The sequence below is a fragment of the Mesoplodon bidens genome (assembly GCF_964165515.1).
Source record: "Mesoplodon bidens genome assembly, chromosome: 1".
Lineage (NCBI taxonomy): Eukaryota > Metazoa > Chordata > Mammalia > Artiodactyla > Ziphiidae > Mesoplodon > Mesoplodon bidens.
The window spans coordinates 173,458,355-173,473,771 of NC_138176.1; the positions used below are offsets into that span (position 1 = coordinate 173,458,355).

At 35.7% G+C, this 15,417-nt stretch overlaps 1 protein-coding gene across 4 annotated transcripts in view; it reads left to right on the plus strand.

Moving 5' to 3' along the window:
- The window catches only part of HERC4 (HECT and RLD domain containing E3 ubiquitin protein ligase 4), a 141,808-nt gene that overhangs the window by 37,988 nt on the left and 88,403 nt on the right, over positions 1-15,417 (plus strand). For all 4 annotated transcript variants that reach the window (XM_081248689.1, XM_081248688.1, XM_081248690.1 and 1 more), the window contains 3 exons: positions 3,513-3,589; positions 6,817-7,038; positions 8,148-8,239. In XM_081248689.1, coding sequence (XP_081104815.1) covers positions 3,513-3,589; positions 6,817-7,038; positions 8,148-8,239 — 391 coding nt within the window. The remainder of the gene's footprint in view (positions 1-3,512; positions 3,590-6,816; positions 7,039-8,147; positions 8,240-15,417) is intronic.

Below are 15,417 nucleotides of genomic sequence, written 5' to 3' on the forward strand. Positions count from 1 at the left end.
CTAGGTCCTTGTTAACTGTTTCTTGCATGTTGTCTATTCTATTTCCAAGATTATGGATCTTGGAAATAGAATCTTGGATCAGCTTTACTATCATTATTCTGAATTCTTTTTCAGGTAGACTGCCTATTACCTCTTCATTTGTTAGGTATGGTAGGTTTTTATCTTGCTCCTTCACCTGCTGTGTGTTTTTCTGTCTTCTTATTTTGCTTATGTTACTGTGTTTGGGGTCTCCTTTTTGCAGGCTGCAGATTCGTAGTTCCCGTTGTTTTTGGTGTCTGACCCCAGTGGCTAAGGTTGTTTCAGTAGGTTGTGTAGGCTTCCTGGTGGGGGGGACTAATGCCTGTGTTCTGGTGGTTGAGGCTCGATCTTGTCTTTCTGGTGGACAGGTCCATGTCTGGTGGTGTGTTTTGGGGTGCCTGTGGCCTTATTATGTTTTTAGGTAGCCTCTCTGCTAATGGGTGGGGTTGTGTTCCTGCCTTGCTAGTTGCTTGGCATAGGGTGACCAGTACTGTAGCTTGCTGGTCGTTGACTGAAGCTGGGTGCTGGTGTTGGGATAGAGATCTCTGGGAGATTTTTGCTGCTTGATATTATGTGGAGCTGGGAGGTCTCTTGTGGACCCGTGTCCTGAAGTTGGCTCTTCCACTTCAGAGGCACAGCACTGACTCCTGGCTGCAGCACCAAGAGCCTTTCATCCACCCTTTTGGGGGGTCTGAGGTCTTCTGTCAGCGTTCAGTAGGTGTTCTGTAGGAGTTGTTCCACGTGTAGATGAATTTCTGATGTATCTGTGGGGAGGAAGGTGATCTCCGCGTCTTACTCTTCCGCCATCTTCCTCCGGAATCTGGGGATTATTTTTGATGCATTCTATAAAATTTTGTTACATTAAGAATTTTCTAATTTGTCTCTTTAGGAAAAATTGAATGTTGTAAAGTTGTTTTACTATTCACAAGTATTTTTGTTTCTTTTTTAAATTCCTGAAAGCTTAAAACAAAACAAAACAAAACAAGAAAGCATATCCTCTCCTCTTCCCCCCCCCACAATCTTCAGTGTATTCAATCTCCATAGAGATAAAAGGAGAGGTTTTTTTCCTTTAAAATAGTAATGCCACAGAAGAATATCTTCACTTGTCTGTGTAGTAGACATGGCTAAAGAAATTAGCGTTTACATTATATTCTAAGCCGTATAATAATATTTTGGTAATGAGAATCACTTTCTGTAAATTGCTATGTAAATTTAGAAGTTTTTTGGAAGCAAATTTTATGAATAGTTTAATACTAAAGCCTCAAAGAAGTTGCAGATTCACTTATCCTCTAACAGTGGATACTTCACATACTTTTTTTTTCCCCATATTTTTTGCCAGGCACTGTGGTAGGTCTAGGGATTCCATGGGTATAAGATAATAATAGTCCATCCTCACAGAGCTTATTGTTTAGCAGAGTATACTAATAGTAATAATTAAATGAATAAGTGCACCAGTAATTAGTAGAGATAAATGCTGTGGAGGAAAAAAAACATAGGGTGCTATGAGAATGTAGAATTTTAAAAGATTTTACTTAGTCTTGCAAACTAGACTTGATATTTGGAGCAATTGGTTTTTAAAAATATTTAATACAGTTCACTAGTCAGTGTATGATATGCCTAATATGCATAAGCAGTAACAGTAAATGTTTAGTAATTTCAGCACAGTTGTACATATCCATGTTTTTTTTTTTCCGGTACACGGGCCTCTCACTGTTGTGGCCTCTCCCGTCGCGGAGCACAGGCTCCGGACGCGCAGGCCCAGGGACCATGGCTCACGGGCCTAGCCGCTCCGCGGCATGTGGGATCCTCCCGGACCGGGGCACGGACCCGTGCGTGTCCCCTGCATTGGCAGGCGGACTCTCAACCACTGCGCCACCAGGGAAGCCCCCTGTGTATTTTTTATTCCTGTTTTTGCATTGCCAGTGTTTGATTTTGCTAACTGCAAAAAAAAAAATGACCTTTTGCTATATTTGAAAATCTGAAGGTACACTGGACCCTGTTAACTTGCTGGATTCTGCTAAATGTAGCAGTACAACTCTCAAGCTTTGTAGGATATAAATCCACTGAATAAAATTATTTTTAATACAATAATATGGAATTAGAGTAACTCTCTTTTTTCCCACTCAAAATTTGGTTTGCTGAAGCTGCCTCCCGAAAATCATGGGTATTGACACTCTGGTCAGAACTGCTCCGGACTCTCATATGGCAGAATCAGGTCAGGTGGCAGTATCAGGTAAAGGGAAATAAGAAACATAATATATTTCCACACCCCCTTTTTTCTTAAAAACATTCATTCAGGAAAAACAGAATGAGCAACTGAAGGGGAGCTACATAAAGAAAACCTGGGATGGTTGATGCACATAGTTTCTTGATTTTTGTAATGTTTTAACAGTTATCCTGTAGAATTACATTGCAGTTAAGGAAAAATCAGAAATCAGGGGAAAAAAGAAACTATAAAAAATGTAAGTAAGAAACATGAGATGGCAGAAATATGACTGAACACATCACTGATCACAATACATATGAATTGATTAAATTTCTCTAGTAAAGAATTAAATTTAATATCATTGATTTAGATGCAAAGCAAAAGGATAGTCCAAGAGGAATAGGTTTCATAATTTGTGAATTGGTAGCACCATATGATAGGAATTCTTGTTGGTTCTTAAGGAACCTGACTGAGGAGAACATATAATAAACTAGGCCAAACACCAATTTTTGACAAATTGGATCATGTACATTTGTTTTACAATATTGCCAAGTTTCATACTTCAAGCTAAAGATTTTTCAAATTTTGATGATAATAACATCTGCATCATAAAAGCACTGAGGGGCTTCCCTGGTGGCACAGTGGTTAAGAATCCACCTGCCAGTGCAGGGGACATGGGTTCGAGCCCTGGTCTGGGAAGATCCCACATGCCGCAGAACAACTAAGCCCATGCACCACAACTACTGAGCCTGCACTCTAGAGCCCATGAGCTATAACTACTGAGCCCGCATGCCACAACTACTGAAGCCTGCGTGCCTAAAGCCCATGCTCCGCAACAATAGAAGCTACCACATTGAGAAGCCTGCACACTGCAATGAAGAATGGCCGCTGCTCGCCACAACTAGAGAAAGCCTGCATGTAGCAACGAAGACCCAGTGCAGCCAAGGATAAAAATAAATCGATAAATAAATAAACTTATTAAAAAAATAGAAAGCACTGAGCTGCGAGCATAGTTTACTGTGTTTAAATATTGTCCTTTCAAAGTGTTTTCTCATATCTCTTAATTTTTTCATATTTAGATTTTGTTTACTGATTTTAGCATAATTTTTTGGTAAATTGGGCCTGTATGAGAAAAAATATGAACTGCTAGGTCATGCTAGTAAGGAACTGCTGGTAAGGAAACTATTTGCACATAGTAGGTGGTCAGTAAATCACATAAATAAATAGCATTCAGCCCCCATTTATTAAATGGAATTAACTGATCCTGATCTCTCTTCTTATTTTCTAGAAATATTAAAAGTTTGACGGATATCCAGATAGTACAGGTTGCTTGTGGCTACTATCATTCACTTGCACTTTCTAAAGGTAAGCATTACTTTTATTTTCTTTCCTCTTTTCAGTTTTATTACTTGATACTTTAATTGAGTCAAAATTCCTCCAACTTCGTTCTTATTAAAGATTGTCTTGTTTCTTCTTAATCCTTTTCATATCTATATACATTTTAGAATTAGCTAGTCAATTTTCACAGATACTTAAAGTGTTTGAATTTTGATTGGGATTGCATTACCTCTAAATCAGTTTGAGGAAAATCTTTATAATATTGAGTCTTTCAATTCTTGAGCATGCTATATCCCTCCATTTATTTTAATCTCTTTTAAATTTTTCTCAAGAGTATTACGTTGTTTTCTGTGGAGAGGTCTTATACACGTTTTATTAGATTTTTCCCTAGATATTTGATATTTTTTGTTACTCTGGTGTCATTTTCAAATCGTTTATTACTAGCATATAGACATGAAATTGATTTTTTGTGTCTAATTGTTCTTTAGCCTGCCGAACATTATTCTTTTATAGCTGGGGAAGTTTATAACTTGCCCAAGTTCATTTGCGCTTACAGATAAATTTTTTGTGAATAGAAACAGAGAAGGCTAAGCATCTTATAACCTTTGTTTATTTGACTTCTTCCTATGCCAGCTAAGGATTGTAACATGGGTTAGTAAAGAGCCTGCCATATATTTGTTTTTTATTATTTAAAAAAATAAGTTCCAGTGGCTTCATTATTATTATTTTTATTTATTAAATGCTTAGTAAGGCCTACTATGAATGAAACAGTAGACTAGAACTATAGGGAAATACGGATAAGTTAAGAGAAAGTTTTAGGGATCGTACCATCTAGTAGAAGAGGCAGATATACAAATAATATAATTGAGGCAGAAAAAATATATACTACTTTTGGTTAAAGGAAAAGTAAAGTATGGGCATAAGGAAAAAAGTTTAATTAGCTTCAGTCAATAGAATTGGTAACAAGAAAGAAGGGATTGATATTTGATGCAAGTCGTTTTTTTTTTTTGCGGTACGCGGGCCTCTCACTGTTGTGGCCTCTCCCGTTGCGGAGCACAGGCTCCAGACGCGCAGGCTCAGTGGCCATGTCTTACGGGCCCAGCTGCTCCGCGGCATGTGGGATCTTCCTGGACCGGGGCACGAACCCGTGTCCCCTGCATCGGCAGGCGGACTCTCAACCACTGCGCCACCAGGGAAGCCCTGATGCAAGTCTTGAAAGATGATTACAATTTCTTCAGAATTGGAGAGGTTGTGAAGCAGCTAGGGAAAATGTTGAGGATTGGCTAAGGTAATAGTACTAGTAAAGGCATAGAATCTGGGAAATATTTTGTGTATTTGAGTATCGGAATATAGTTTTACGTGGGTATTTTGAGAGCATGGGAGACATTTTCATACTTCAGTTGAGACTAAAGTAAAAACAAATCTGTTACAAAGGGCCTTACATGCCATATTAAGGAATTTGGATTTATTCCATCAAAGGAATAAAGTAAGGGGTGGACGCTGGCATCCCTGTATTCTTTGTTGTTACTTTGCCAACTCCTCTTTTGATACTTTGGTAGGTAAATCCAAGATAAATTTAAACCCAAAGGTTTTACCGATGAGGACAGTTTTTCTATCTTGAGGTATCTTACAGGTATTCTTTTCCCCTATTCAGCTTCATGTTTTAGCAGTATCTTACTCATCTAATGGAAAAAAAAAAATTTTTTTTGATCTCTCAGTACAAACTAGGCACATTAGGGTGTACAGTAAACAGTGGTAAGCAGTACACTACCAACCGTTATGGTGCAGTCACACAAATAACAATATAGTTACATACTATGAAAAGAGAGTGTAAATAAAAAAGTTTGGGATATTTAGATCATATAACAGGGGGACTGAACTTAATCTGGCAGATCAAGGAGAAGGCTTCCTGTTGGGAGACAATAGAAGTAAACTAGGCAAGGGTGAGGGGAAGGTTTAGGCAGAGTGTATGAGACAGCAAGTGTGTAAGAAATGGTCATTGGAGAATATAAAGGAAGGTGAGTATGACTAGAGTATAGTAAGTGAGGGAAGAGGCTGGTATGAAATGAGCTCAGAAACATAGGTAGATTTTACAGAGCCTTATAAGCCTTGTTAAAAGTATTTAACTCGAGCAGTGAGAAGGCACTGATCTCTGTTTTTTTCAGGTGAGCAGCATTTCAAATCTACATTTTTTTAAAGAGTCAACTCATTTGAGATTTATTATGAAATAAACACACAGACATAAATTTATAGAACAGTTAATTTGAAACTTATCCAGACCATTATTAATGGTGTCTGTCATATATCAGATCTACATTTTTATATCTCTTTGTATATATACAAATGTCTGCTGGTATGTCCATAGAGTATTTCTGGAAGTACATATCAGCAATTAGTAAGAGTGCTTGTCTCTTGGGAGAGGAACCAGGAATCTAGTTTTGAAGGGAGACTTACTTAAGTAAAAAAGATGTTTAAAGTTGCAAAAAATGTAGCAGTGGGTGAGCAAATGTGACAAGAGAACTGTTACAAGAACCAGGTGAAATGGTGAGGAGTGGATCTATTCACCATATTTTTCTTTAGAAAGAAAACTGTATATAACTTGATGATAGATTGATAAAAATCTATGTATAAGGTAAGAGAGGAGAGGAGTATTAAGGATGACTCCTCTGTTTATGGCTTGTGCTGCTGAATCAGTTAAGGTGTTACCTACTGAGAATGAGGAACACTAGGAAGAGGTCCAGGTATGGGAGGTAGGATGGGGGTCATGAATTGAGTTTAGGGCATGTTGAGCTGGAAATACCTTTCAAATATCGAAGTATGGCTGTCAGGTAAACAATTGGATACATGGGTTTATTGCTCAGAGGAGAGATCTGGGCTAGTGATAAATTTTGAATGTGATAGCATATAATTGATAACTGAAACCTTGAGCTTGAATGAGTACCTCCTGGGAGACGTCATAGAATAAAAGTGAGACCTGAGGAATACTAAAAAGAGATGGTCCTTTCTTGAGGAACATCAGGAAATGAGATTATCCCCAGTTATGTGACTTACCCATTCATCAGTAAAGTAAGTCAAACTAAAACTGTATTAACATGGATTATTCAAGGTAGTATTGTTTCCATATAAGAAATAAATTTAATAAGGAGGAATATGTATTTTCATCAAAGAGGAAAAAATCCCAAAATAACTGATGATTTTCAAGTGAAATTTTTTTTGTGTTAGAAAAATAGTAATTTATGATTTTTGTTTTACAGCAAGTGAAGTCTTCTGTTGGGGACAGAATAAATATGGCCAGTTGGGTTTAGGCATTGACTGTAAAAAGCAAGCTTCACCACAACTGATTAAGTCTTTACTTGGAATCCCTTTCATGCAAGTTGCAGCAGGAGGAGCCCATAGTTTTGTACTCACCCTTTCTGGAGCTATCTTTGGATGGGGACGCAACAAATTTGGTCAACTAGGTCTTAATGATGAAAATGGTAGGTTTGCATTATTTATAAATATATTTTTAAAAAGAGATGATGTTTTGAGATATATCAGTGATTCTTAGTGTCAGAGAGAAGTGTACCCAAATCTTCCCTGGTTGTTGAGGTGGGGATGAGAGGTTAATTTTAAAATTCCATTTGATAATAATATTTTTAGGAGATTGTGGGAAGGCCAAATATATTATTTTATTCTAGAATAAAATATAGAAAGTATATCTGGACAAGAATCTTCAATGTTGGATGTTCACTAAAAGAAAGTTGAGAAAAACATTACTTCAAATTGGTAATCATATTATCAGCCACCATCAGTGGAAAAAAATTATAAAATTATCCTGAAAAGTAACATGAAGTGTTCATCTATTTGAGTATTTCAAGGAAATATTTAAATCTGAGTCATTTAATTAATCACTGTTAACAGTGATGCTAGAGTCTTGAAAATAAACTTTTTGAATTTTAAAAAATTATTAACTGCTTAAAACAAGTTGGGATCTTGGAAACTGATTTTTCATAGCTACATTAGGTTGAATGCCAGTATTTGAAATACAAAAACTAATTTAATAAAGTTCAACATAATTATAATGACTTAGACAAAAGTGAGTTGTTGATCTAGTAACAACTGGTAATGATAAATAATACTCTCAGAAAGAATGTTAAAATATTTTGTTTTGCATGCGAAAAATATGTCAGATTAAGACATTATATCTCTTTTCTGCTATAAAATAGCAGAAAGTATAATTTTCAGGCTTTTTAAAGTAGGATTCTATGAGCTTAATTATCATGAGGTGAATATAAAGAATGATGTGCATGTATTAGAAGCAGTCAGATAGCTTTGAAATTCCTTGATTGTGGAGTCCTATGCAGATTGGCATTTAGGCAGTTTAGCACTTAAGTTACTCTTTTTAGAGCTCTCCTTTATCACAGTAGCATGAATAGAAAGGCATGGGAGCCCAGTTTAGTAGGCTTGTACCACAAAATCATTGAATTGTTAATATTGTTTAGTTATCACCATCTTCCACAGTTCTGAAAGCTGTAGAGGAAACACATTTTAGAAGCTTTTAATTTTAAAAATACTGTTCATTAATGACTCTTGTTGAAATTTTCAGATAGGTATGTTCCTAATTTACTAAAGTCACTAAGAACTCAGAAAATTGTTTATATTTGTTGTGGAGAAGATCATACTGCCGCACTAACCAAGGTATTGTACTCCTATAAAACTTTTTTTATTAATAGTTATGGTAGTTATTTCATAATTAGTGAATATTTTCATGATATTTACTTTGAAACTTGAGTGTTATTGATGTCTAAAAAATAATTTATCTTAAAAAAGGGACTTAGGTTATTATCTGTTCTCAAAAACTATTTACGTTAAATTTCAACTGTTTCATGTTATGAAATGTGAATTGTGATCTACTGTTTGTGTGATGATCATACAGTTGAATTTTTCAACTTCATGTGAAATACTGCTTTAATAATACTGTGAATGAAATAATTCCTTTTTAGTTTGTCAGGCTTTGTGCTTCAATCCCATTTATATTGCATAACTCTGCCTAATTTTAATTTAACTCCCATGTGCCTTATAACAAGTAATAGAGACTGAATCCCTCTATTATCCATAGGCCAGGTATTATTCAAGCAGTTATAATGGGCTTTCATCACAATCTTGTTAATGGCTTTAACTCTGACCTCTCACTTTGTTGGGTATGTACCAGTTCAGTATCAATACTGTATAGTTCTCTAGCAATGAGAAGTAAAATGAAAATAAAAACATTAAACTAACCTTTACCAGCAGTATTATTTATTATAATCATGTTAACATAAAGGAACTGGCAAGTTATCATTGGCTAAATTAGAAATTAATGTTTTTGCTTCTTTATCTTTATATCCTTTATAACATAAAGGAACTGGCAAGTTATCATTGGCTAAATTAGAAATTAATGTTTTTGCTTCTTTATCTTTATATCTATATCTTTAAAATTGGCAAGAAAAAATTAACTTCTAATCAGATTTATAAAATTTCTACACACTTACTCTCACATTGGGAATTTTAGAAGAAGAATTATTCTCAGTCCTTATCAAATATAGTGTACTAAAGGTACTTTTAAAAATATTATAATGACCAGTACAAAAGTTAATTTTTTTTTTTTTTTTTTTTTTTTGCGGTATGCGAGCCTCTCACTGTTGCGGCCTCTCCCGTTGCGGAGCACAGGCTCCAGACGTGCAGGCTCAGCGGTCATGGCTCACGGGCCCAGCCGTTCCACAGCCTGTGGGATCTTCCCAGACCGGGGCACGAACCCGGGTCCCCTGCATTGGCAGGTGGACTCTCAACCACTGCGCCACCAGGGAAGCCCCACAAAAGTTAATTTTTAAAAATTTTATATTACTTGCTTTTGAGTAAGGAAGTTTTACTATCCTTACTGATCTTATTACCATATTTCATTGATTTTTTTTTTGTCATTCAAATTACAGGTGTAATCACTGCCGGCAAGTTATAAATTTTAGTCATTCTCTTCTGTCATTGGTATTTAGGAGAAATAAGGCTGTGTTGAAGATAATAGTAAAAAAAATACTTTGTATAATATCTTTCCATAGGACTAACTTTGTGGTAGAAAGATTCACATGTTAATGCTTTTCAAATTCAGCCTTTCAGATAACCACTCATCTTATTTTCCCAAGATTTCTAAAGATTTCTCTTTATATCTATTGAGTTTTTAAAAAATGCTAATTCTACTAATCTTCTGTATTTCTCTCTTAAAACAGTAGCTGGTGATATTTGTTCACTGGAATTCTTGGTGTATATTATTTTTAACAAAATCAAATAGTTTTAAATATTTCAAAAGTAAAATATTTTATTTTTCCTTGTTTAAAGTTAGAATATAGTTCTATATCAATGTCTTTTGCTTTTCTGGAAGAGCTTCTTGCAAATAGATTAGTATCGCTTTACAAAACAGTTTCCTTATGCAAAACAAACATTAGGAAAACTTTTAAAACAGATTTTTAAAATCAGAATAAATGGAAAGACATACATGTTAATGGATATGAGGACACTACCATAATGATGTCAATTTTTTTCAAGTTCTTTTACAAATTCTTTATGCAAATCATATATACATATACCTTTTGACTTATCAATCCCTTAGTAAGATCCCTTTAAGAATCCCTTTAAGAATCTGTTCCAAAGATACTAAGTTATGTATACACAGGCCATTTATGGTGGCAGCATTTTAATAACAAAAGAAGAGAAGAAATCCAGATTCCCATCAGTAACAGTCTAATTCAGTAAACTGTGGTAACCCCACTGCGTGGAGTACCATGCCCTGTAAAACAGAATGAGGAAGATCTATATATTATGTTGTGGAACGATTGTCAGGATATATTATTGTTAAGGAAAAAGAAGAAGGTACATGTTATTTATATTTGAAAAGAATTAATAGGTAGACCAAATGAGCTTTGCCTTATAGGTTTGACTTTGGAACCTAGAAACTGTTACACATAATTAAAAAGCTTATATGTTAAAAGAATTCTTCAAAATTACAAGTGGCACAAATACAGAAAGAAGAATTCTTCTAGGGCATTTTAAAGTACAGTATTTTGTTGTGCATCACTGATGGGAAATAGCCTAAAGATAAACCGAATTCACAAAGAGGTCTTAAACTGCATTCTGTAGTCTTATTGTTAGTAGTAAAATTGGCAGCATTTATTTTCAGTATATTGTATGTAGAATAGGATAAAGCAATTAAGTATTTGTATTACTCTCATTAGAAACTATGATTTTCAGCTTAAGAGAAAAGAGATATAAAATGGTAGCAATTAAATTAAAACTCTGTAATCTTTGCTTTGAATCACAAGTATCAGTGTGAATTCTTACTTTTCTCCTTCTAAAATAAGTTTGTTTTGTTTTGTTTTTGTTTGGTTTTTTGGTGTGTGGTTTGTTGTTGTTGTTTTGTTTTTTTATTTGCTATGACCACCAAAAGGTTTTAGAAATAACTAAACATTTGTAATCTGGAAGCAATGAACATCCTTTGATTGTTGTAGACTCTATACTAAAAAGAACCAGGGCTTCTTAGAGAAGAGCCTGATCTCATACCTGGGACCAAAAAAAAAAGTATGAAAATAGCCTTGAGTATTTTGTGTCACAAAAAAGCAAAGACTACTAAGATCATGTCACAAGGACAACTTGAAGGAGTTTTCAGTGGTTAACAAAATAATATCTGCAATAAATGGAAAGATACCAAATATATAAAAATCTGTGACTTTATAATGATCATCTTCTTACCCAAATCAACACAAAGCAAACTTCATTGCTTATCTTTGGAGGTTGCTAGGGCAACAACTTATTTTTCTAAAAATCTGTAAATGAGAAAGAAGCATTTCTTCTACCTCTTAATTGCAAATTGTATTTTACAGTAGCTCAATAGTTGATGAGTTAACTTCTCTATAGAAGAATTTTGACTAATAAATTTAGAAGAAATAATAAGATTAGAAAATCTCCATTTTATATTCCCTAATGAAATAATGGATCTAGTCAAAGATCAACATTAAGCTTAATGGGGATAGATTAGGCTGAACACACTGTCCTACTTACTTATTTTTAACTTTACCAATCAGACATATGCTTTCTGACATGGTGTAATAAAATACTAATCAAGAAAATTTAAATATGACCTCTATATTAAATAATATTAAAGAAATATTAAAGGGTTCAGTTCCTCAAGAACGTATAACAATTGTACCTATATATGTTCCCAACACAGCAAATATTAACAAGTATTAACAGATCTGAAGGCAGAAATAGACAGCAACACAATAACAGTAGGGGACTTAAGTACCCCACTTTCAACAGAGGCTGGATCATCCTGATAGAAAATCAATAAGGAATATTTGACTTGAAGTACACTTTATATCAAATGGACCTAACAGACATATACAGAACATTGTATCCAAGAGTAGCAGGATATACATTCTTCTCAAGCAAACAGTGGAACATTCTGCAGGAGAGATCATGCTAGGTCAGAAACACGTCTTAACAAATATAAGATGATTGAAATAATATCACGTATGTTTTCCAACCATAGTAGTATGAAACTAGGAATCATTAACAGGAGGAAAGCTGGGAAATTCACAAATATGTGGAAATTAAAAAGTACACTTCTGGGCTTCCCTGGTGGTGCAGTGGTTGAGATCATCCTGCTGATGCAGGGGACACGGGTTTGTGCCCTAGTCCGGGAGGATCCCACATGCCGCGGAGCGGCTGGGCCTGTGAGCCGTGGCCACTGAGCCTGCATGTCCGGAGCCTGTGCTCTGCAACGGGAGAGGCCACAGCAGTGAGAGGCCCGCGTACAGCAAAAAAAAAAAAAAGTACACTTCTGAATAATCATTGGGTCATAGAAGAAATAAAAGGGAAAATTTAAAATATCTTGAGAAATGAAAATGGGAACACAGCATGACAAAACTTATGGGAAGCAACAAAAGCAGCTCTAATAGGGAAGTTTATAGCAATAAACACCTACATTAAGAAAAAAGATTGCAAATAAACAGCTTAACTTTATACCTCAAGGAACTAGGAACAACAACATACTAAGTCCAAAGTTAGCAGAAGGAAGGGAATTACAAAGATCAGAGCAGAAATAAATGAAATAGAGATTAGAAAAACATCAGAGAAGAATAACACACCTAAGAGCTGTTTTTCTGAAAAGATTTTTTTTAAATGGACAAATCTTTAGCTAGACTAAGAAGGAAAGACTCAAATCAAACGGGGAGGAGACAATACAACTGATAATGCAGAAATACAAAGATTCATAAGAGACTACTATCAATAATTGTATACCAACAAATTTACCAGATAACTTAGATGAAATGGATACATTCCAAAAGCATACTAACTGCCAAATATACTAACTGCCAAAACTGAATCATAAAGAAACAAAATCTGAATATGCCTCTGATGAGTAAGGAGATTGAATCAGTAGTCAAAAGTCTCCCAGCAAAGAAAAGCCTGGGACTGGATGTCTTCAAAAATCTCCCAAAAAAGAGAAGCTCATTCACTGGATGGTGAATTCTACTATTTAAAAAATAATTAACACCAGTCCATCTCAAACTCCTCTGAAAAACAGAAGAGGAGGGAACACTTCCAAACTTACTTTGTAAGGCCGGCACCATCCTGATACCAAAGACAGAAAGACACTGCAAGGAGAGTAAATTACAAGCCAACATCCTTGATGAATGTAGATGCAGAACTACTCAATACTAGCAAACTAAATTCAGCAGTACATTTAAATGATTATATAGCCAGTGATCAAGTGGGATTTATCCCTGGGATGCAAGGATGGTTCAACATTTACAAATCAGTGTTATATACCACATTAACAGAATGAAGGATACAAATCATATTGTCATCTTAGTAGATACAGGAAAAGCATTTGACAAAATTGAGCATCTTTTTATGATAAAAACTGTCAACAAAGTGAATATGGAGGGAACATGCCTCAACATAATAAAGGCCATCTATGACAAACCCACCACTAACATAATACTTAATGGTGGAAATTTGAAAGCTTTTCCTTTAAGATCAGGAACAAGACAGGATGCCCACTCTCACCACTGCTGTTCAAGATAGTACTGGGAGTCCTAGCCACAGCAGTTAGTCAAGAGAAAGAAACTAAAGGCATCGAAATTAGAAAGGAAAAACTTAAATTGTCTCTTTGCAGATGTCTTGATATTTTATATAGAAAACCTTAAAGACTCCTCAAAAAATCTGTTAAAACCAGTAAATACAGTGAAGTTGTAGGATACAAATTAACGTATAAAAATCAGTTGGGGGGGGGCTTCCGTGGTGGCTCAGTGGTTGACAATCCGCCTGCCAATGCAGGGGACACAGATTCAAGCCCTGGTCTGGGAAGATCCCATGTGCCGCAGAGCAGCTAAGCCTGTGCACCACAACTACTGAGCCTGTGCGTTAGAGCCCATGAGCCACAGCTACTGAGCCTACATGCCACAACTACTGAGCCTACATACCGCAACTACTGAAGCCCACACACCTAGAGCCCATGCTCCGCAACAAGAGAAACCACTGCAGTGAGAAGCCCGCGCACCGCAATGAAGAGTAGCCCCCGCTCGCCTCAACTAGAGAAAGCCCGCACACAGCAACGAAGACCCAACACAGCCAAAAAAAAAAAATCAGTTGCGGGACTTCCTTTGTGGTCCATTGGCTAAGACTCCATGCTCCCAATGCAGGTGGCCCAGGTTTGATCCCTGGTCAGGGAACTAGATCCTACATGCTGCAACTAATAAGTTTGCATGCCACAACTAAAGATCCCACATGCTGCAACAAAGATCCCACACACAACAGTGAAGATCCTGTGTGCCACCACTAAGACCTGACGCAAACAAATAAGCAAGTAAATATTTTTTAAAGGATCAGTTGCGTTTTTATACACTGTAAACAAACTATCTGAAAGAGAAATGAAGCAGTAGTCCCCATTTACAATAGTATCAAAAACGTAATGCTTAGTAATAAAGGTGAGCCAAGCAGATGAAAGACCTGTACACTGAAAACTATATGAGACATCAATGAAAGAAATTGAAGAAGACAGAAATAATTGGAAAGATATCTCATGTTCTTGGATTGGAAGAAGTAATATTGTTAAAATATCCATACTGCTCAAAGTGAGCTACAGATTCAATGCAATCCTTATCCAGATTCCAATGGCATTTTTCACAGATACAGAACAATCTTAAAATTCATATAAAACCATGAAAGACTCAGAATAACCAAAGCAGTCTTGAGAAAGAACAATGAAGTGAAGGCATAATGGTTTCTGATTTTAAACTGTTTTACAAAGCTGTAGTAATCAAAGCAGTATGATACTGGTATAAAAGCAGACACATATACCAGTCAAACAGAATAGATAGCCCAGAAATAAATGCAACTAATCATTGATACGGTGCCAAGAGCACACAGTGGAAAAGGATAGTCTCTTCAATAAATGATGCTGGGAAATACGGGTATCTATATGCAAAAACTGGACTCCTAATTCACACCACTCACAAAAGGTAGCTCAAATGGAGTAAAGACTTAATGTAAGACCTGAAACTGTAAAACTTCTAGGAGAAAAAATGGGTAAGTTCCTTGACATTAGTCTTGGTAGGCATTTTTTGGATGTGACACCAAAAGCACATGGGTAACAAAAGCAAAAATAAACTAAAAGCTTCTGCACAGCAAATCAGTCAACAAAATGAAAAGTCATCCTGTGGAATGAGAGAAAATATTTGTAAATCATATATCTGATTAGGGGTTAATATTTAAAATATATAAGGAACTCACGTAACTCATGGCTGAAAAACAATCTAATTTTAAAATGGGCAAAGGACCAGAAC